The 21,988-nt window shown below is 60.7% G+C and overlaps 2 protein-coding genes across 3 annotated transcripts in view; both read left to right on the top strand.

The window, feature by feature from the left end:
- The first annotated feature begins 270 nt into the window (after positions 1-270).
- On the top strand, positions 271-19,680 carry LOC130576195 (uncharacterized). Of its 2 annotated transcripts, none has more exons than XM_057370664.1 (32): positions 271-914; positions 3,916-4,023; positions 5,404-5,559; positions 6,231-6,362; positions 6,487-6,678; positions 6,759-6,842; positions 6,958-7,076; positions 7,231-7,345; positions 7,595-7,681; positions 7,988-8,103; positions 8,281-8,425; positions 8,638-8,744; positions 8,866-8,944; positions 9,107-9,232; positions 9,308-9,439; positions 9,706-9,962; positions 10,080-10,203; positions 10,363-10,557; positions 10,857-11,012; positions 11,459-11,679; positions 11,989-12,166; positions 12,487-12,633; positions 12,876-13,274; positions 14,798-16,306; positions 16,712-16,792; positions 17,005-17,091; positions 17,216-17,307; positions 17,518-17,603; positions 18,182-18,248; positions 18,368-18,531; positions 18,791-18,925; positions 19,125-19,680. In XM_057370664.1, the coding sequence occupies exons 1-32, from the start codon at positions 486-488 to the stop codon at positions 19,358-19,360; spliced, it is 6,261 nt and encodes a 2,086-aa protein (XP_057226647.1). In that variant the 5' UTR covers positions 271-485; the 3' UTR covers positions 19,361-19,680. The 2 variants fall into 2 exon arrangements, with proteins under 2 accessions (XP_057226647.1, XP_057226656.1); XM_057370673.1 differs by having other exon boundaries at positions 7,598-7,681.
- Positions 19,681-21,296: 1,616 nt separating this feature from the next.
- Positions 21,297-21,988, top strand: part of SLC29A1 (solute carrier family 29 member 1 (Augustine blood group)) — a 33,894-nt gene continuing 33,202 nt past the window's right edge. Inside the window, exon 1 of the mRNA XM_057370728.1 lies at positions 21,297-21,415. The gene's annotated coding sequence lies outside the window, so the exon portion shown is untranslated. The remainder of the gene's footprint in view (positions 21,416-21,988) is intronic.

A 21,988-nucleotide genomic window follows, 5' to 3' on the forward strand; every position in this document is an offset into this window, starting at 1 on the left:
CGCCGCCTGGGGCGCCGGCTGCGCTCCCGGGAGAGCCGCCAGGCCCTGCTCACCTGCCTGCTCTGCCTCCTCAACCTGCGCAGGAAGGCGGACGACTGAAGCCGGCCAGCCACGGGCAGGGACGGGACGCGACGGACCCGGCGGGGCAGGGCAGGGCAGGGCGCGGCRGCTCCTCCCGCCTCCCCGGCCCGCCGCGGGAGGAGGGACCGGGCAGGGGAGGGGACGCGTCCCGGCGGGGGCGGAGGGTCCGCCCAGGCAGCCGAGGCCGGACGGCCGCCCGCGTTTCGCCGCTCCGGCCATGGTTGCTGGGCCGCCCCCCGCCCCGCTGTCCCCCGCCGCGGGGCCGCCCCGCCRCTGAGCGCCCCCGTCCGCCCCGGGGAAGGAGCCGGCGCCGCCCGGGCCGTCTCCATCACCCGCTGTCCCGGGCGGCGGGGGCCCCGCACCGCCGCTTCACCCCACTGCAGGCGGCAGCGAGGAGGGTGAGGATGTCGGGCAGCACGGCGAGGAAGGTGCAGCCCTTCACCATCAGCACCAGGCTCTCGCTGCCCAAGTGTGCCGCCGACTTCCCCGGAGACGCCTGCCCCGGCATCGCCCTCGCCTCCGCGCTGGACAGCCACCGCGGCCTCCGGCGCASCATCAACGAGCGCATCTCCCTCTACCTGGCCCACGCCCGGGCCGGCCCCGCCGCCCCCGCGGGACAGCCCCGCAGCTCCAGTCCCGGTGACGAGGGGGGCACCGACGAGGACCGGCTGAACCGCAACTCCCTAGCCCGCTCCATTAAGAAGATMACGCTGTCCAACTGGTACGGGGACGCTGGCACGGGGGACGCAGGGGGACCCGGGGATCCTGCCCGGGCCGGCGGCGAGAGGAACCACAACAACAACAACAGCAGGACAGGGAAAACTCAGTATAAGGTAAGCGATCCCGGTACTCTGTGCCTTGCAGTTCTCCATTCCTCGCTGCCAGCGGATGGGTAGGTCCTGGGAAGGCTGCGCCCACCCTTGTCGCCTTGTCCCCATGCCGTCCAGGCAGCATTCGCTGCAGGACCCCTGGGGTAGTTGTTTTTCCTCTCATGTGCSCCCCACGCACTTCTCTGTACCATCAGTCTGGAGGGCAGGAAGTCTTCGCGGATGAGCGGAGGTGAGCTTTCCCCGGGGCTAAGATGAGCCAGAGAAGCCCTGCCCCGGAGCCTGACTGTGGAGGGCTCAGCTTTCGGGATGCCTGTGATGATGCAGTTGTGTGCGGGGAGCTAGGAACTCACTCTCTCGTTTACCAGAGGGGAAACGGAGAATGGGAGAAGGGAAGTGACTCATGAAGGGCCACACAGCCAGGCAAAGCTGGGACAAGGCTAGGAGCGGGACCCAGGGCTCTCGGCACCCTGCCCTGCAAGTCTGAGCGCTAGCAGGCGCAGAGGTCCCAACTCAACAGTGCCAGAGCCCGGGAGACCCCCTGTGGGTGGGATGGGGCGGAAGGCAGCTCGGAGACGTCTCCGTTTCTGGCAAGAGCAGGCAGGAACTCCTTGGGATTTAACCCTGACCTGCAACAGCTGGTTTCCCGGCAGGATAGCGCTCGGGAGAGCCGCACAGCCCATTGCCAAAACCCTCATCTTCATTGCCAATAAAGGCCAGGCACAGTCTCGCAAGAGGTGCTGGCTCCTCCGGCACGCAAGCAGCTCCTCGCTGGGCGGCCGGAGCCTGCGCAGCCCAAGGGGGATCGGCATGAGGGCTCCCCTCTTTCATATAAGGTAGGGACACGTGCTGGGCACGGCGGTGTGGGACTCTCGGGAGGCTGCCAGGATCGGCCACTCCTCCCTGTCCAGCCTGAGCGTGTGGTGCTGAAAGAGGTGGGCAGGCTGCAAGATGGAGCTTTGGGAGGGAAAGAGGAAGCCGGGGCACAGGGGAGAACATGTGCGATGGCAGCTGGAGTTCCAGTTTCCCACATGGAAGACAGTAGTGCTTTCCCAAACGTGCCCCACAGTGCTTGGATTTGCCCTTCACTCCYGCCCCGTAGGAATGAATGAGGGGCTCCTCCAGGATGAGTGCAGTGCTTCCTAGGAGGGTCCGGCCCCGCTCTTCTTGTTTGTGGGAAGTCAGCGGCGCCTATTTTTCTATGGGAATGAGGCAAGCATATGTGCTGTGGTAATTTTGCTTTTAGACAGGGAAAGATGTGTTTGCAGAGGCGGCAGCTGAGGCTGCTGCACTCGTTTCACGTGTGGCTTTGCTCCTGTTGTGAAGCCTGGGGTCCCGCTRGGGAGCATTTAGCTCTGTACCTCATGGATGCTGAGGCCGGCACAGCTYCTTCTCCCAGACTTGGGCTGCTGGGAGTTTGTTGTTTTGCCGGATCGAGGACCCAGCTCCAGCCAGAGGGACCGAGGAGGGGGGGGGGCAGTCCCGGTGGAGCAGCTCTGCGGGAAGGATGAAGTCATCGTTGTGCTGGCAGGCCTGTTTTCCTGCGGCTGACGGATCGTGAGACAGGGACTTTAAATAAAGCTCCCGTGTCACCTGCGGGCTTGTCTCCCACGGCTGAGCCCTGGGGGCCGGCGTGAGACATTACTGCCTAGAAGAGGGACTTTCTATGGTCTTGTGCCCCACAGGCGCTTCATATTTAGCTCCCTATCATTCCCGAAATATGCATCCAAACCCCTCAGCCCCGTGGTCAGGCAAGGGGCTGACCTTCCCCTTCTGATATCATCCTCATGAGTTCTCACTGTGCCTTCTGGGCTGTGATTCAGCCTTGTACCCTGCCTGTTCTTCCTGTTTGGGATGGGGTGCTGTGAAGTGTGGCAGTGGTCTGTCCTCTGCAGCCACCAGCCAGGCTTTGCAGGCCTCTGGAAAGATCCCGTGGTGCTGTTCCCAAGGACTTACAGGACTGTTAGGCTGCTTGGGGGGCTCTGAGCCTTTTTGGTAGCAGCAGCTCTAGGGCTGAGGGCTGCCATTCTTGTCAGGACTCTTCTGAAGTCCTGCAGAATTGGTGGGAAGTCATGTTCTCTGCAAGGAGGGAGTTTTGATTTGCCTGGGTTCGTTTCCCTTGGACAGTTTGGAGTGGCCTGAGCAGYGGTAGGCTGGCTCTGGCTCTGGCTGATCCTGCACCCTGTTTGTGTTGCCCTGTGCATGATTAGATGGCTGATACAGGAACAGAGAGGTGGTCCCAGGGAGGGAGTGGAAGGAGGTCCCTGAATTGGCCTGTTGGAGCCAACAGCCCAAGAAAAGATCCATCTGTAGAGAAGGAGGCTTAATGCCCTTGAATATGATCCAAGCAATCCCACGCACCTCTCCCCCTGGGGCTGGGCTGCATCAAAGATAAGGTAATTTGGAGTTCGTCCTGGACATTCTCTCTGTGCCTGGCTGCAGTTCCTGGACTTCCTTCCTTCTGCCTCTCCTGCTTCCACCCTCATCCCTGTCCTTTGGAAGCCCTTCCCTGCAAGSCAGCTGCCCCCTCAACTCTTGTCTCCTGGCTGGGCTGAGAGGATTCAGGTTCATGAWGATGGAGCTAATGTCATCTTGTGCCCTCGTTTCTCTGCTCTGCTGCCCCGGGAGAGGGCAGAGGAGTCTCGCTCTGAGCACCCTGAGATGGCCAGGGACCAGTGATGTTTATTAAATGGGTTTCTGCTGGCTTTGGAGTCAATTCAAGGGGGGAAAAGTGTGCGTGGGAGCTAAAATGGAGAAGGCACTAAGCAAAGCAGGCTTAGGAGCTCTTGCCACTTGCTGAGCACGTGGTGGGAGCTGTGGATGTTGTTGAGAGGAGCCTGGCCTGGCTGTGTAAGGAGGGATGGGCAAGAGCCCAGCTAAGGAGTGTCTGGCTACTGCCAGCAGCTGCCTCTGGCCCGGGGGAGCTGGGGGAATGCTCCTCTGTCCACCTTGGCTGCTGGGATGGTTGAGCGCTACCAGGCTCACAGCTGTGCCTTTCTGCCTCTAGGTCTTCCTCAGGAAGCTCGTGGATGTGGAGGACAAGCAGCAGGAGCCTGGGAATCTTCAGGCCAGTGTTTTCTGCTCTCCTGTGGACAGATGTTCTCCCTTCTATGCGGTAGGTCCCCCTGTCCTCAACATTAGGGGCACCACAGTGGTGAGCAGTGCTGGTGGTGTGCCCAGGTGTGGATGGAGCCTCTTTCAGKGAGTGCTGGGCATGATGGGGCAAGGGATCAGCCCTCCAGGCAGCACCCAGAGGTTTTATTGCTTCAAGGGAGCCAGATCATGGGCTCCTCCAGCCCTGGCCAGTCAAGAGACTAAAGACCACAGAGTCACAGGAGGGCCTGAGAATCTGTGCTGCTATTTAAAAAAAAAAAAAAAAAAAAAAAAAAAAAGACAGAGGATTTCTGTAGTTCTTGTGGTTAAATAGAACAGGCATTGGAAAGTGACTACCATGCTGTCAGCAGGGCAGCACATGCCAGAGTGCTTAGAGAGCCTGAAACACTTGTTCGAACTCTACTGCTCAGCCGGCTCCTGGAAAATTGCTCCCTGGTGGGCTTGGGGGTAGGTGGGACCCTGTGGGGCAGCTCACAGCCAGCCCTCTCACGGAGGAAGGGCTGTGCCAGGCTGGCCCCAGCAGCAGCTTCTGCCTGCTGAGAGGAGGCAGCAACCCTTGCACCTTTGGGTSCCTCCTGAAAATGCTCTGTTTCCTGTTTGCCACTGGTCAGTACGCAGTCAGATCCCCATCCCTGGGCAGAAGGGTGGGAAGCGAGTGCCCGCGTGACGGTGCTGTCCCCTGGGCTATGTGCAGCTGGGCCCAGGGCTGAGTTTGGAGAAGGGCCAGCACTTTCACTGGCTGACCTTYGCTGTAACCCCGGGCAGAGCTGGAACTCTGACAGAATGTTTCGTCATTGTCGACTGCCCACAAGGCCAAGACCCCRGGGAAATGCTGCACTCTCTGCCCCCTCCAGCCTCTCACTGGGGATGGGGTTCTTGGGTGCCACCAAAAGCATGGTGAGGTTTAGCAGGGACCTGCCCTATGGCCGCTCCATTCCATTCCCTGGCAGCATCTCCCTGGGCGACACCAAATGGATGCTACAGATATGAATGCTYCTCACCTCAGGGGTGCACAGCCGTAGGCTAGAGGGGCAGCAAGTGCTGCATCCATCTGCAGTGTGGGTGTGGGAGCCAGCCCAGGTGATTGGTGCCATCCCACCTGGAATGACCCATGGAGTGACCCACTTGACATCCTCTTGAGGGCCAGCCCAGCAACCCCCTGCTGGAGTTGCAAAAGCCACCAGTGTCACCTTGGTAGAGGAAAGTGTTGCCTCGCTGTGCTGGAGGAGACCCCCAAATATGTCAGTGAAGGAGTGGGATCAAGAATAAGGCATGCTGGCCTACTTTATTTGGATTTCTGAAATGCTCCAGGGAGGTGATCAGGAGGGCTCATCCCTGGGGCAGCACACTGATACCCCTCACACCACTCTGCTCCCCACAGCTGGCAGGATCCCCCATGTCATCACCCCAGAAAGAGAGCCCTAAGGGCAAGGAATCTGCTGCAGCACCAAGACACAGTGGGCGAAGCGGCGTGGGAACAGCCCTTATCCCCGACCTGAGTCCTCTGATAGCCCAGTTCAACCGGGAGATGCTGCAGGTAGGGCCAGCTGGGGCACTCACCCAAGGGGCTGCACAGGAAGTGGGCTGGAAAGCCACCGGCAGCCTTTCATGTGAGCTGTGGGGTGGGGTGCGCAGCAGGGAGGGCTGAACTCCCRGCCCAAGTGAAGCCGTGGTTGTGGCATGAGATCATGTTTGGCTGCCTCTCCCTGGCTGTCAGCCCCAGGAGAGGGGGTCAGCCCACACCAGGGCCCTGCTTCCTCTCCGTGTGCGCACGCTCCTTCCGTCCCCCGTTCTCCTCCTCCTCTCAGACCCTGTCCCTCCCCAGCAGCATGGGAACTGAGATGGTGGGAGGGCTGCTTCCATGCCACAGTGGGAAGAATGCAAGGACGTTTGCTCTGGGGAGCAGGGAGCAGCGAGGAGAGATGCTTTGTGCAGGGATGTTGTGTGCAGACCGGCCTGCTTGGGCAAGCCCAGCTTCTCCTGCTGGGAGAAGAGAGTTGCTGCACACCTTCACACCCCCATTGCCACAGATGCTGTCCCGAGTGCCTGTGSTGGCCTGTTGGTTCTCGGAGCAAATGGCTTGTCAGCTGAAAGGGTGCAGTCCAGTCCCTGTCACAGTGTYGGGAAGGTTTGGGCTTGGCTCCCCAAAGCTGTGTCCTTGAGGCTCTGGTGGAGGCCCCCAGCCCTGTGGCTCTTCGTATGTTGCAGGCGGAGGGCTGGGTGCGGGGCAAGCTGCGGGACCTGAAGGATGGCTGTGACCTCCAGGACTGGGAGGAGGTGGCTCAGACCTTGCAGCGGGACATGAAGGATTTTGAGAACACGCTGATAAAGCTCAGTCAGGTGAGGCCGGGCATGGCATGGTATGGCGTGGCTCCTGTTGCCCACAGCACCTGTGTCCCTGGGTTCTCTGCAGCAGAGGGTCCCCRGGACCCCCTGACGCTGAGTGGGTCCCTTGGCCCCACAGATGGGTGAGCAGCTGATGTGGAGGGCAAGCCCCAGTGCTGAGGCAGTGCGGAGACAGCTGCTGGCCCTGCAGGAGCAGTGGCAGCTCCTGAAGCAAACAGCTGCCAGCCAGAGCAAAGCCCTGGGGGGACTGCGGAGCCTGCAGGACTTTAACAGGAAAGCCGAGCGACTGGAGGCGTGGATCAAGCACAAGGTGTGCGGGCTGGGAAGTACAGTCTGGGGAAGGGGATGCCCTGGCTCTCTCCCCACTTCTCACACCCTTCTCTGGCCCAGGAGGAGAAGCCCTCTCTGGCAGCCCTCCTGCAGGAAAACCCAGACAAGATCCAGCTCACCCGCCGCATCCTTGACTTGAAGCAGGTGAGCGGATGTTGCAGGGCTGCAGCACGTCAGGGACGCCAAACACCTCGAGGCTGGAGCATGGCACGGGTCCCTGAGGAGGGATGCTGATGTCTTCTCTCTCTGCTTGGGCCAGGAGGAGCAGCAGTTCCAGAGTCTGCACAAGGAGCTGAACAGCCTGGCCCAGAAGCTGGAGAAACAAGGCAAAAGTGAGAGCAGGAACATATCAGCCCGGCGCAAGCACCTCAACAAAACGTGAGTGGAGGACGCGTGGGCTGAGCGGGGCTGAGCTGGGCACCAGGAGCTGACCAGCTGAGAAGCAGGACCCCCCCAAACTTCCTGGCCTAGCTCTGCACAGCTCCCCAGACAGGCATGGACTGCCACTCACCTTTCCCTTCCACCTGCACAGGTGGCTGCGGCTGCAGGGGACCCTGAAGGAGCACCACGAGGCTCTGCAGCTGGCCCTGGAGGTGGCCTCCTTCTTCCAGCAGGCGGACATCCTGCTTGGGGCCATCCATGCAAAGGTATCTGCACTGGAGCCAGCTTCACCCTGCCCTGCAGGGCTGTTGCATGGCCTGAGTGAAACTTGGTGGGGAGCACCTTGCTCTTATCCCCAGCATGGASGGTCCTGTGGTCCCAGCACTCTCAGCCTGGGGTTTGCAGAAGGGAAGGGAGTCAGGTTGGCAAGTGCAGCTTTGCACTGTTTCTTTCTGTTGGAGCTGGGAGCAACATCCTGTGCTCCTCCTGCTGCTGACCATGGCCTCTTGTTACAGCAGAGCAGCATGTGCCGTGCAGGGAAGCCAGGGGACAGTGAGCTGTGCCAGGATCGGGATGTCAGGGACATGGCCAGCCAGGTGATGGTGAGTGCAAGACTTTGCCTTGTCCTCTGAGCCCTGGGGAGCATCCTGACAGAGGGGGGGTGTGTGCCTTCCCAGGTCAGCTCTGCCACCTCTGTGGGCATCCCACAGCTCTGTGGGTGGCTGAGGCTGTGTGATGGGTGGGGAGTCTCCCCAGGGGCAGCAGAGGACCGGGATCAGCAGTGGCTGCCCCTCCTACCCCTGCAGGGCCGGTGGTACGTTGTCAKCACACACCTGCCCCGTGGCCATGCTCGCTCACCCTTCATGAACCCTGTCCCCATCACTTCCCAGCTGCTCTCTCTTCTCCAGATGCTGGATGTGACGGTGTCCCAACTCCTAAACCTGCAGCCCAGCCTGGCAGCCCGAGTCACCTCAAAGCACCGCGACGTAAAGGAGAGCTGGGCACAGCTCCAGCAGGCACTGAGGTAGGGCACAGCCGGGCAGGAGCACCAGGGCCCCAACCCTGACTTTGCAGCACTGGAGACAGAGGCTTGGGGAAGACCTGGGTTAGCTCCTGGAAGGCTGTCTCTGGGGCGCCAGCTCCGCTTAAGGTCTCTCTTCATCCTCTGCTCCCCTGGGTCTCCCTTACCTTCCTTTCCCAGGACAGAGAAGGCTCCAACACGGGCAAGCAGTTCCCCGAGGGGCAAAGCTTCGGCTCCAAATGTTGAGCCCCGAGGAGATGATAGCAGTCATGGGGCTGTGGGGAAGGAAACAGCAGCCAAACGGGCAAGAGGACTTGGGAACGTGGTAAGCACTGTCTTCGCCCAGGTATCTTTGGCTCTTCTGCTTYGAGAAGACAAGGGAGCCTAAGGGAAAGAGGTTCAGGTGTTGGGCAAAGTCCGAGCTGAATGCTCCTGGATCTGGTCCCACCAGTATGGGCAGTGATAAGTGCCAGGCTCACGGCAAAGCAGTGTGTGCTTTGTGCTGGCTAAGGAGGAATGGGAACCTTTGTGTCACAGATGCCAAAAGATGTGCTGGAGGAGATGGCAGAGCACAAGAAAGGAGAGCAGAGCAGTTCTGGCTCACCAGCTGGGGGACAACCCCATCGTGGAGGGGACAACAAAAGGTACCAGCTTGTGGAGGTGGTATGTGGGAGTGGGACAGAGTCAGAGGAGACAGGGATGGGGCTCCCCTGTGCAAGGGGGAACCTTGCAGTCCTGACTGTCCCTGTCCTCTCTCTGCTGGAGGACGAGAGAGGCAGAGGCTGAGTGGGGGATGCGGCAGCTGGAGTCCCAAGTGCAGGACGTCTCCCAGGTGGTGAATGCGGTAATGTCTGCCCAAGAGTCSCCTTTGCTCCCTGCCCATCCGAGAGGAGGCAGTGTTGGGGAAGAACTCACTTCCCTGACACCCTCCTGCTGCTTGTGGGCATGCATGCTCRTGCATGCTCACTGGTGTGGGCATTAATCTGGCACTTCTGCTCCTCGGCAGGCTCTGTCCCCGTACAAGGACAGTGTGGGTACAAGAGTCCCCTCACGACCAGTGGARAGCCTGGAGACAGCACGGATGCAGCAAGAGCCCCTGGCCCCCAACTCCAGTGGCAGGACTGTGCTCCTGGTGAGCCTGTTTGGATGTGAGGTGGGGGGAGAACACCAGGTGGGGCCCATGATAACTGCCCTCCCTGCCTCCCAGGAGGGGCCAGTGCGAGGGAGACCTCCGGAGAGTCTTCAGGTGGAAGCCATGCTGCGGGAACTGGGGGAGTTGTGGGAGGACCTGCAGAGGAAGCACCAGGAGAACGGCGTAGTGCTGCGAGAAATCGATAAGGTACRTGGAGGCAGGGCTGGGGTGGGCATAGGGCATGCTCTGAGTGCAGCAGCTTGCTGGGATCAGTAAGCGAGGCTGGCACCCTTGGGAACTGGAGTGCAACACTGGCACCGTTGTCTCTGGCTGGTCTTGCAGCTTGTACGCTGCTCCAGCTGTGCTGCCCACACTGCCAGTGCTCCAGGTACCCACAGCAGGATGCCAGCATGGCTCCTGCCTCCTCTGGCTGGCTCAGAGCCAGGCTGATGGGTTCCCTGCTCTCTCTGAAGGCACTGAGGCTGGTGGGGGAGCTGGACCAGGCTGAGCGGTGGCTGCAAGATGTGGCTGGGTCACTCCTGGAACCAGCTGCCATGAGAAGCCCAGCAGAGCTGCGCCAGGACCTGGAAGAGATGGGCCGGCTGGAGAAGCAGCTCCTGCTGTGTGGCCTCAAGCTGCAGGCACTGCGGGAGGAAGCAGCAGGCGAGTCRCCCCCTGACCACGAGGGTGCAAGGAAGATGCAGAAGAAAGTGGAGATGGTGGAGGAGAAGTGAGTCCTGGGGAAAGGTGTCTCTTTCTGGTCCCCTGGATGGGTGGGGGAGGAGGATGCTGACCCTAAGGAAGTGCAGAGGCTGCCAGCACCCCTGATGGGCACCTGTCCCCACAGGTTGGCRCACGTGCAGGCAGCCCTGCGGCACCGGGCAGCAGATCTGCGGGACTCCCTGGTGCTGTCTGAGTTCCTGCAGGACCTGCAAGAGGAGGAGGCACGGAGCCAGCAGGGATCTGCAGCGGTGAGCAATGTGGCACCCCTTGGGATCATACAGCACCTGGGAGCGGACTGAGGGTTGATCTGTGGTTGGCAAGGGGACCCTGTTGGGTGCTCCTCTCCAGCCCAACTGCCTGGGGTCCCTCCCCATCTCTCTTACACCTGGTGTTTCTGCTGGCTTCAGCCAGGGAGCGGGTGTTGCGGCTCGCAGGGGACTTTTCCCCTGCTCTCAGCCCAGGCTGAGCAGTCTCCGAGCAGTGAGGACATGAGCCGCCCCTTGGGAGAGCTGCAGGAGGCCGTGGAGATGCTGAACGACGCAGCGAAGGAGCGGGAGCGCGTCATGGAGGTGGCAGCAGAGACGGAGAGCCTGGAGCGTCTGGTAGGGGATGGAGGCAGGGGGTGTAACTGGGTGGTTCACCTGCAGCTGGACATGCCAGCTGGTTGGGACAGGGCACGAACCTCAGCTGTTCCCAGTGGGACACGAGGGCATTGGGATACATGGAGACCACTCTGTGCSAGGCTGTGTCCTTGTCTCTCATGTGGCTGGCACCTGCCCTTTTGCAGGTGCATGGCAGGGTGTTCCCAGGCTGAGGTGGCCTGGGGCTGTGGGGCAAGGGGTAGCACAGGGAGTTCCACCCTGGGGCTGATCTCCCTCTGTGTCCTCTCCCGCCTGCCCAGGTGGCAGAGGTATCCCCGCAGCTGGAGGCCCTTCAGTGCAGAGCCAAGGCACTGGCTCAAGACATTGCCCAAGCAGAGAACAGCTTCACCACGGTGAAGAGTGAGAAGGACCTCCAGGGGCTGCAGGGCTTGCTGAGCCGCCAACAGGAGATGGAGGTGAGTCAGGGGMGCACTGGCAGGGAGCTGTCCCGGCTGGCTGGGGCTGTCCCAGGGAGGCACTGGCTCCCCTCCAGGGGCCCAGGTGTCGTAAGCCTTGTAACACTGTGGCAGGCTGGGCTGGAATTTTCCAGCGGAGCTGAGACCTGCCGGCTCTGCTCCCCTCTGCTAGCATGGGCCAGGCAAGGGGACAGAGCTTGCATCAGTTCCCATGTGCCAGCACCCGGCTGCCAGCACCTGACACATCTTCCCGCTGCTGCGGAAGCACGTGGAGCAGGGAAGCCAGGCAGTTCTGTGCTCCTCACTGAGGCTGGCTCTGCCCACTCCCTGCAGCCCACRCACCAGCATCCTCCCCTCTGCCCCTGCATCCCAGAATGCGGGAGAGTTCAGCCTGGGTTCAGAGGGGTTGGATGCCTCTCCAACCTTTTCTGCCTTGTGATCTTTAGCATGCAGTGTCGCAGACCCTGCAAAGGGAGCTGGAGGAGCTGGAGAGGGCAGCTGCCCACTTGCAAGAGCTGTGCCCCKCTCGGCAGTGCCCCGTCAGCCGGGAGGTGCAGGAGGCATTGTGGGCCTGGGCAGAGCTGCAGGAGCTGCTGCGGGACACCCGGCTCCGTGTGCAGCAGGCTGGCCGGCTGCGGCACTTCTTCAAGGACTATTTGGCCATGATGTAAGTGACAGTGAGCTGTTGGGGTTGCTTCTGTGGTGGTTGAGGGGGAGCTGGTGAGAACATGGCATTGGCAAATTTGTGGGCAGTGCTGGAGCTGCAGCCAGGCATGACCATGGGGAGCCTGGAATGCGGGGTTGCACCAGGGCTGTCTGATGTAGCCCCACAGTGCCTTGCCCTGCCTGAACAGTCTTGCCACACGCACAGCCAGCTGCTTCCAGCTATCCCTGAGCATGGGAATGGCTTCCCCAGGGCCTGCAGGGCTGAAGGAGGGTTGGATCATTCCTCAGCCTGTATTTCACATGCCTACAGCTCCTGGACAGAGGACACACGGGCTCAGATCTTCTCTGAAAGCCCAAGCAGCTCCAGCCTCTTGGAGACTCCATGTGAGGAAGTGGAGAGGAGGATTGAAGAGAAGCTCAAGGAGTTTGAGGCACTGGCAGCAGCGGGGCAGCAGCTGGTGTCTGAGGAGCACTACCTGAGTGCAACAGTAAGGATGGGAAATAGGGCCGGGGGAAAATTCCCAGCACCCCCAGAAATCCTCTGGGGACAGACCATGAAGGAAAGAGGGAGGTGCAGGTGCAGAGCCCCGGCAAGTGGGATGGGAACAGTTCTGCATCCCTGGGGATGCATTCCTGCTCAGGGCAGGAARGAGTTTCATCCAGCAGTGGATGCTGAGACCTGAGCTGACTGTGATTGTATCCCATTCCCAAAACCCTCCTAAACTGCTCTGTAGTGAGATACCCTGTAAGGCCAGTGTCCCTGGGCCAGGGGTCCTGGCAGATTGTCCAGCATCTCTCCTCCCCTCAGATAAAGGAGCGATTGGAAGAGCTGCARAGCATGCTGGGCTGGGTGCTGGTGCGCTGGCGAGCACAGAGGCACCAGCAGGATCTGGGGAGCAGACAGCAGGACAGGMCGGACCCTGAGAGTTCTTCAAGCACGTCCCCCACGGGTCAAGTAAGTATTCAGCCATGTTGAGACTGTTGGGGAGCATGGCCAGCCTCAAGGCTGAGGGTAGCAGAGGCATTGGATGGAGAGAGTGGTKCAGAAGCAGGGGAGGGAGGGATGTGTGCTAATACCTCTGGGAGTCTCTGGGCTTCAGACAGGGCAAAGGGAAGGCTGTCCTGAGAAAAAATGGCTGGCTCCAGCATTTCCTGGACTCCCTTCCTTCACGTTCTCTCTCTTGCATTGCTCCCCAGGAGCAGCATGCTTTGTGTGCTCCACCCCACTTGGAAAACATCCAYAGCCCAGTGAAGTTCATACCCTGCTCCCTCCTCGAGCCTGTGCAAAAATTGGAGCCACAGCTTCCAGGGAAAACAGCCATTTCCCCACTGGCATCACCCGTCTCAGATGCTCCATCAGGAGTGGAGCAGAGCTGGAGGGAGCCCAGCAGCAAAACATCCCACAGTGCAGAATCCCCAAAGGAGGCTGCCACCTGGGATCCTGCCGAGACCTCCACACTGCTGCTGCCACCACAGGGCCCCTGCGGTCTGGGGGGGACAGTCAACCTCATCCTCAGCATTGGCAGAAAGGGCGACAAGAAGAAGGCACAGCCAGCGGTTGGCAGCGAGCGGCCAAGGGAGGAGGCAGTGCCACCGGTACGTGGGGATGGTGGGCRGCTTTGGCAGAGCCACGGGCAAGCAGCCACACGGCTGGGGCAGCTCTCYGGAGCTGTGCCCTGGGCTGTGAGGGCTGCGGGGTGACCCCCAAACTGGGACCCATCCAGGCTGTTTCTCAGTGAGCTGTTGGGGCTGTGTCAGTCTCAGGAGAGGGGCCTTTGGCCATGCTGATGCTGAGTGAGGGCAGCTTGCGCCACCCACTTTGCCTGCGCTCTCCTGCTGCAGCTCCTTGCCTGCTCTGCCCTCAACTCTGTGTCTCTCTCTCTCCCCTTGCTCAGCTCCCTGCCACTAAACACTCAGGCTGTAAAACCTTTTGGAAGCGTTGCCAGGGGCTTTTAGGAAACACTTGGGGTAGTTTAAAGCGAAAAAGAAAGCCACCTCGCCAGCTGGTGGAAGAGGTAACATTCTGGGGGAGGCTGCATGTTGGGCAGAGTGGCTGCATGACATGAACCTGCTTGTCACCAACCTTCCTGGACATGCCACTGTGCCCTGTTGGCAGTGGTCCATCAGGAGAGGGAAAACCCTTTTGGTGCTGTGAGATGCAGAGTGTGGGTGCTGGGATATGTAAGGAGGGGGCTCAGGCAGGGCTTGCTGCAGTTTGATCCCCATTTAAGTGGTTTTGGTGGCCATGAGAGGCATGGCTAGCTGTGGCCAGTGKGAGAGCCTCCCTGCTCTTTTGCCATGGGGCAGCAGCAGTTCCTTGTGAAGCCGACCGAAGGGGACGAGGGTGGCTGGGGCTGCGTGAGGTGCACGTTTTGCAGGGGTGGGGGTCTCCAGGTTGCTTGGYTTGTAACCCTGGGCTGGGAGTCTGGTAATTTGTTGGGGTTTGCATCTATTTGTTACTCCAGGGCTTGTGTGAAGGTCTGTGTGTGAGGAGCCCCCAGGGCAGCCAGGCTCAGTAGCCCAAGGGCAGGAGGACAGAGGGCACTGAGGCAGGGCAAGGGACTGTCAGACYGCCAGAGGGGTTTTGGTAATGGGCACCACCCAGCCTAATGGGTACAGGGGGAYGCTGCTCCAGCTCCTGTAGACTCTTGCAGCTGTGGAAGCCCAGGAGAGAGTCTGCAAGGAAGAAGATGGGAAGGATCTGCATTCAGTTGCTGCCCTTGCATCCATTGCTTTACTGCCTGGAGCATGTGGGCCTGGCAGGGATGGACAGCAGTGCCTGCTGTCTCAGTAGCCACCCAAACGTGATGGCTTGGTCAGCAGTGCCAGGGAGAAGCTGTATGGCACAGTCAGGCCCAGCTGTACCACACCTGGTGGGCTCCATCATGGGCAGAGCCTCTGTCTGCCTCTACCCTGCCTGCACCAAGGTGGGAGCAGCTTCAGGGGACTGCGGTGATGCCATGCCATTCCCAACACTGCATGTCTTGCTGGTGTGCATTTCATCTGCCTGCTCCTGTAACTCCCTGCTTTCCCAGATGCAGCATGGAAAGGGRGCAGTTGGCACAGGGTGGTGGAAGCTCCAGCTATGGGGATCACCCCTCTCTCCTCTGTTTCCTCAGGTGCAGGTGGAGGCCAGAAAAATCTGCACGGCAAAGCGGACGCCTGCTGTTGTGTGCCGCCCTCCAGTATCGGGCGGTGGGATGCCGGCTGTGTCCCACACCCTGCCTAAGGCYGGGGCAGGCTGTCTCTTCAACAGCCTGCAGCGGCGGGAGCAGGCCAGRGCAGAGCAGGCACGGCTGCTGACGCTCCAAGGCATCATGGGCGACAGTTCCCTACGGCCCACACCCGAGGAATGCCACGGCCCCAGCAACACGTGGCCTCAAAAGTGTGGCCGGAGGAAGGGGGGGCYGGGGGCAGCTGCTGCTGGACGCCAGCATGGGGAGCTGCTCCTCTATGTCAGGAACCCGCTGGTGCAGGACATYGATGCTGAGTGCGGGGCAGCCCCCCAGAGCCCCTGCCTCCCGACCCTGAAAACCACGTGTCCCCACCTTTCCCTGGGCTCTGTGCTCAGCCTGGAGCTGCCGCGGGATGCAGTGGTCCTGGGGTGCCACCGAGGGGCTGCGGCACGGCAGCAGGAGGCAGAGGGGCGGGAGCAGAGGCAGGGTCGAGGCGTGAAGCTGTGGAAGCCCACAGGCACACATGGAGCTGGATGGCAGGAAGATGGGCACAGTCCCCAAGGGCCCAGCAAGAGGCTGGGCACATCCCCCAAGAGCRAGCGAGGAGCATGGTTCAAGGAGGTGAGCCTCAAGCCCAGCTACAGCCAGCAAAGGGCACGCTGTGCTGGGAAGGAGCACCGCAACCTGCAGAGCCCCAGCAGCACCAGTAAAGAGCTCCTGGACTTGAGGCCAAGCCAGCCGTCCCGTGTCAGTGTGGAGGATGAGCTGGCCACCCGCTTTGGCCAGSACGACAGCCCCAGTGGCACTGGCAGGGCCAGGCATCACAAAGCTGCTTGGCTGGAGCTTGGATCATCCCCTGCCAGCATCCCAGGCAGGACGGGAGCCATCCCCAGCCCCGCCTGCGCACAGCAGCCAGCCAGCAGCAGCCAGCACAGAAGGTCCCCAGCTTCCCCTGCTGCYCCCACCCAGCTCTCCATCTTCGAGTGGGCACTGGGGTCTCCACAGCCCCAGAGCCCTGTGCTGGGCGCTAAGGAAGTTTGCCACCCTGCCCACAGGCAGTTTGAGGAAGAGGAGGAGGAGCTGCAGGCCATCTGGGATGGGGCACACGAGCGACGGGCACAGAGCCCGCCAGGAAGCGGCTGTGCCACTCACYGGACAGACAGCGGGGCAGACAGCTTGCCCAGCCCCAGCACCACTGCTGGTGGGCCCCTCATMCTCTCATCAGCCAACAACGTGCTAGTGGCCAAATTCACCCTTCCCACCACTGCCCATCTGCTCCGCAGCCCGTCAGGAGACAAGAGCCCCGGGGTAGTGCACAGTGGCAGTGGCAGCCCCAGTGGGATCAGGGTTTCCTCCCCCCGTGTGGAGGAGCTGGTGTCTGCAGCCCCCCTGGATGGCTCCAGCGCCTGGGATCAGCGGAGGCATGGGCAGGAGGAGAGAGAGAACAGCAAGGTGAGATCCACAGGCCAGGGACTCTCCCTCAGGGTCAGAYAGGGGGCTGGGGAACACCCCAGGCAGCAGCTGGGTTACCCACTCCAGCAAACATGACCTGTATTTGGGGACTTCCTGACTCCAGTGGCTCCTTTGCTTCAGCTGGTGGGGAAGGACGTGGTGTGGTATTTGGGGTCCCTGCAGCACACATCCTCCCACCAACCCTTTAACCAGGCAGCACTACACTGCTAAAGCTGACACACAGCCCAGCCCCTGCCCAGGTCAGCAAGTTGTTCCTCACTGACATCCCACTCCTACTTCAGCATTGCTCACCAGGGATGGGTCAGATCGACCCCACGGGCATGGAGGCTGAGCTGGCACCAGCAGCCCCAGAGCAGTTCTTGCTCACCCTCTGTGCCCTTGCAGGTCCTTCCCAGTAAAATGGAGTTTCAGATGATGGAGGGGACGCTGGAAAGGAAGCACGTATTGCAGACAGGAGGGAGAAAGGTAAAGACATGACTGTGGGGCTCCTTTGGGACAGRGTGGGGAATGGAGGGAAGGCAGGGATGTTCCTAGAACTGCCACYGCAGTACTGCTCACCATTCTGGGAGGACAGACCATCAGAGGGCGGGGGGGTGTTGCATTTTGAGCAGCAGGAGACCATCTGTCCTCTCCCAAACCTGTTGGCATCTCAGCTGTCCCCTGCTTGTGTCCCACAGGCCAACTGCCGGGCCTGGGGCCTCTTCCACGCCGTGCTGATGAGGCAGACGCTGTGCTTCTACCAGGACCGGAGGGACAGCCTCAAGGTGCGCTAGGGGACACTGGGGCAGCATGGGAGGGGACTGGCAGCAGGGTGATGGCTCTGGCCCCCGTGACCAGGGAAGGCAGAGCTGTCCAACCCCACTGTTGCTCTTGCTCCTTACCCTGCAGAGCTCCGTGGTGGCCCTTCCCCTGAACCTCTCCGGGGCGGTCTGCACCCCAGATGCCGAGTACACCAAGAAGACCAACTGCTTCAGGCTTCAGTGAGTCCCCAGTCCAGGGCAGGAGCCACAGCCCTTCCCAGTATGCGCTTACTGGGGCAGACACACATACCAACACCTCCAGCCAGGACCAGCTCAGTCCAGGATTTCCTTCTTTCTTTCTCACCTGCTTCTCTTCTCTCCCAGTCTAGTGGGGGCTGTGGTATCTGCACCCCATATCACTGCTGACCTGTTCTTCCCCTCTCCCTGCAGGCTGCAGGATGGCTCTGAGTATCTCCTGAGAGCCCCCACCCAGCCCCTCATGAATGAATGGGTCTCAAAGCTGCAGCAAAACTCAGGTGAGCAGCCCTTGCTGGCAGAGCACGAGCCCAGCTCTATGTGATTACCATGTTTGTTCAGCCCCCGCTGAGCCCTCTGATACATGGCGGGGGGGTCAGAAGAGAAGCAGCACAAAATTGCCCTCTGATTTATGCATCCTCCTAGCCTGCCTTGGGAACAGCAGTTCTCTGCCAGGCAGGATTTGGAGGCTTTGTTTTCACACCACATACACAGTTATAAATCAGGAATAGCACAACTGACGTCAGTGGTGCTTCAGAAGCAAAAAGACCGTGTCAGTAAAAATTATAATTGTGCCTTGGTCTTCTTCCATATCCTCTGGGCCTGGAAACGCCTTGCTTGCCCTTGWGGCAAGGAGACATGTAATACTGAGGGCTTCCTGCTGCTGTACCTGTACCTGAGGAGTTCAAGCTCTGTCATGAAATATTGAGCATGTTGGCTCATTGAGCATGAAATGTTGGCATGTTGGTTGGAGGTTGGAGGAGCCACCCAGCAGCATGGGCACTCAGATCAGGGACTGGTTGTATGGGACAGTCCTATGCACTGCCAGCATCCAGCAGGATGTTTGCTGTGCCCCTAGGTTACCCTGAAGTGGATTACTTCCAGGCAGCGGCACAGCACGTCGAGGGCAGTGGCGGAACAGGCAGGTGAGTAGCCAGGAGCTGGCTAGCTATGACTATATATGACTTCCATATCTGCCAATGTGTGCTACTCCAGCAGGACAYCTATGAGCCGGTCTGGTTTGCTAAATCTCTGCTACTTTCAGTTTCAGCAAGGTGTCCAGCCCTGGGAGCTCCCACCTTCAGGGACATCATCAGGTCACGACAACCAAGAGCCAGGAGATTGTGGTGTTACCCTGCTCAAGCACCTTAGTGCAGCGGCCTCTGGGCAGCCAGGATGGCCCAACTGATGGGACTGTGGCAGCAGCAGGTGACATTCCTGTCCAGTTGGGTTCCCGATGTCCCCCAGCTCCTCTCCCAGCCCAGAGAGGTACAAGGGAGCCCGCCAGGAGAGGCTGAAGGCTGTCGGTGGCATCTGGGCTAGGAATCCCAGGGCACGTGGCTTGGAGAAAGTTACATTTACTTCCTGGGATACTGAGATAGTCATACATTTCCCTCTTCTCTGTGGGGCTGACAAGGGGGTGTCCTGTGGTGGCCTTGCCTTGTGACATGTCTCCATTCTGCTTCAGAGAATGCTCAAAGGACTGCGCACAAGGAGCAGCAGTGGTCGCCCAGGGGGTCCCCCGGGCTGTGGGACAACATCTGCCCTGAAGACGACTATGGGCTGGTGGCCAACAAGAGGAGGTCCTACTCTTTCACCTCAGGTACAGTCCTGATTTTGCTGTCACCGCCAGGAGGTGGCACCACTGCTTGTGTCCCCACAGACAGCTGAGGACAGATGCGTTGCTGCTCCAGCATGCACCTGGTCCCACATGCCTGTGCCCTTGGCTGCAGCGCCCATTGCGGGAGGGCTCTAGAGGGCTGCTGGCACCCTGCCCTCCCACTGCCTGCTCCTTCTTGCAGCCACCTACCAGAAGATCACCCCGTTGGCCGTGCCCAAGGAGCCGCTGGAGGCCGGGAGCAGCTACTCCGTTACACTGTACATTGGGGAGCAGGTGTCGGCCATGCCCCGTGCACGCTGTCACTCCTTTGTGGCCCGAACGGCGAGTCCCCGGGACACRCTAGGGGAGAAGACTGCCAGCCCCCCTCGCACCAAGAACAAATCCGTCTTCAAGAAGTTCTTTGGGAAGAAAGAGTGAGCCCCAGACAAGGGGGAAAATTGCCCTCCTCTGCCTTTTATCCTCCTCTTGGACCATCCTGGCACGGTCTGTACTTCCAGCACGGGTTCACGTCTTGCTGCCTTCCCAGGAGGCTCTGCCAAGTGGCTCTGCTTCAGCCAGCCCTGGGGCTGCCCTCTGCCCCAGCCACTGCAGCCCCCAGCCTCAGCCTGGTGCTGAGCACCCCTCCTGCCCARTGCTCTCCCTGGGTGCTGCTGCCTAACCAGGCATCCTGATGACACACAGCACAAGCAGAAGGGCCTGGATGGTGGTTTCTATTAAAAAATAAATAGATGCTGAGACTGGGAGCTTTTTTGTCCAGTAGTACCCATCAGCATGGGAGAAAAGAGGCTCTGCAAGGAGTCAGGGGAGTTTCAGATGAGGAGAGCCCTACAGTGAGCTTCAGTCCTGCCCCGGGGAAAGTCTGAGCTGTTTTGTGCCTCTCACAAGGATGCTTTGTCCTGTGCTTTCTCTCTGCCTGCACTCAGCCCAGCTAATCCCACAGGGTATCTGGGCCCCTTTTCCCTGCCCTGGGAGCTCAGCAGGGAGGTTGCTACCCACAGAGTAAATACTCCTACCTGCACAGCCCTGCCAGGAGCCAGCTCAGCCTTACTGTCTCACAGGGTGGCTGCCAGCCTAGGTTGCAGCAGGTGAATGCTGCGTGACATGGACGGGACCAGCGTTGTGTGGCTGGACCCACAGAGCTTCCTGCAGTCCAGATATTCTTGCAGTAATTTCACCAGGCCATGCCAGTTTCAGCTGCCCCAGTTGCTGCCTCTAGTGAGAACGGGAAAGAGCAGCTGGTCCAACCTGCCCTGAGCCTGTACCAGCCCTAGAGGGAGACAGGGAAGTTTCCAGGAACGTGGGTAGCAGGGCCTCTCCCTGTCAGGCTGCGAGGCTCCGCTGTGCACGCTGCTCGCCTCCTCAAACACATTGTGGGGCTTAAAATAGAAGTGCTGGCTACAGCCCAGCCCTGCAGTAAGGRCTGGGAGAGCAGAAATGCTTCTGCCACCCCGTCTCCCTCCTGCAGTGTTGCTGGGGCTGGGGACAGAGACTGAGGTGGAGGTGGGCACACCAGTGTCACCAGCAGAGGGGTTTCTCCACATTCCCAGCAAGGGGGTGGAGGGAACGCTGGTGCGAGATGCTGCTCTGTGCGTGGGAGTGTGCTTTCTGAGCTTCCCCTGTGTCTTACCACCCTCCACTTGGCTCCATCACTCTTGGCTCTGACACCTGTTTTTTCCTCCAGCACCAATTTCAGCTGCCTGCACTTCCTTAATGGGAAGAGACACGGGATGGTAGGGCTGGGAGGGGTGATGCCCTGGGCAGGGGCCAGGCCTATCCAGGCCAGCGAGGAGGCCAAGGCACAGCATTCCAGCTCCGGCTGCACATACCAGGAGAGCAGCTGGTGGGCTGGTGCCAGTTCATTCCTGAGCRGCTGCGGGGCCCGGCAGAGGGGCGGTGGGTGCAGGGTACTTTACTAGGGGCCCCCCTCCTGGCCCCAGGGGGTTAATGCTGACCCGTGGTGGGGTGGGAGCTCAACAAGCCTCCTGCCATGGCCCGAGTCCAGGACAGCAGCATGGGGTGACATGTGCTGCTAGAGAGATAACCCCATCCCAGGGACGATGGTGGCACCTGCAGCACTGCTTTCGGTGCTCCCCTTGTACAGGGTTCATTGTCCCCCTGAGGCAGCTGCCCACCCCCAGCCTCCCCTCTCTCCTTCCCCGTGCTGGCACTTGGCCCCGCTGCAACCCGCTGACGAATCCCTCTTGTAGTTCCTACGACAGAAGCCAATTCCCCCCCCCTCTACTAATCTGCCCGTGCATGCAGCCTCCACCTGCTGAGCCAGCGGAAGCCGTGCTCAGCCAGCCCCAGCCAGCGCCAGGGCTCCGAAACCCACTCCGGCAGCAGAGCCTGTAGGGTGGCAAAGCCTTTGCACCTTGGTTCTGCTGCCKTGGGAAACCCCAGCCCTGCTTGGCACCAGGCAGTGAGGAGTCTGCAGGCAGCATCGTCTGGCACCGGGAGAGCTGAGCTATCGAGGTAAGGGCAGGCTGCAGGCAGGGAGGTGACCAGAGTAAGCACGGTCCCTGCTGTGCTTCGTTCTGCTGGGTACCAAGGAGAGGGTCTGGTTCCAGCCTCCTCCACCGAGCCAAGGTCTCGGTCCCCATTTCGGCTGCTCGGCAATCCTGCTGCAAGGTCACCCTGCAGCCGGGAGCCTGTGCTGAGCTCTGGAGCCATCACACACTGAGGGACTTCCACCTGGGTCCAGAGCTTTCTAGTCCCATAGCTGAAAGGAGGGTTCGGAGCCTGACCCCGGTGCGGGAGGGAGTGAAAGGGGGGAGCAGCAGTGGAGGGGCTGGCTGCCGACACCCTGTCCTCCTTGCCTGGGCAAAAGGACAGCACGGCTAAGCCCCGCTCCCGGGGCAGAGACCCCCGGGGCAGGAAGGCCAGCCGCCTGCTCTAGGAAGAAGGGAGACACTGGGGAAAAGCCAGAGCACCGGGCATTCGTGTGCCGGAGCTGCGGTAGCGGGGCGACCCCAGCAGCATCCCGCCATCAGGTGCGGACGGGGCAGAGCGGGATGCGAGGGATGGGGGAAACCGGGCTGCAGTCCC

This window comes from Malurus melanocephalus, unplaced genomic scaffold, assembly GCF_030028575.1.
Source record: "Malurus melanocephalus ecotype Western Australia unplaced genomic scaffold, MMel_1.1 scaffold_5, whole genome shotgun sequence".
NCBI classification, from domain to species: Eukaryota; Metazoa; Chordata; class Aves; order Passeriformes; family Maluridae; genus Malurus; species Malurus melanocephalus.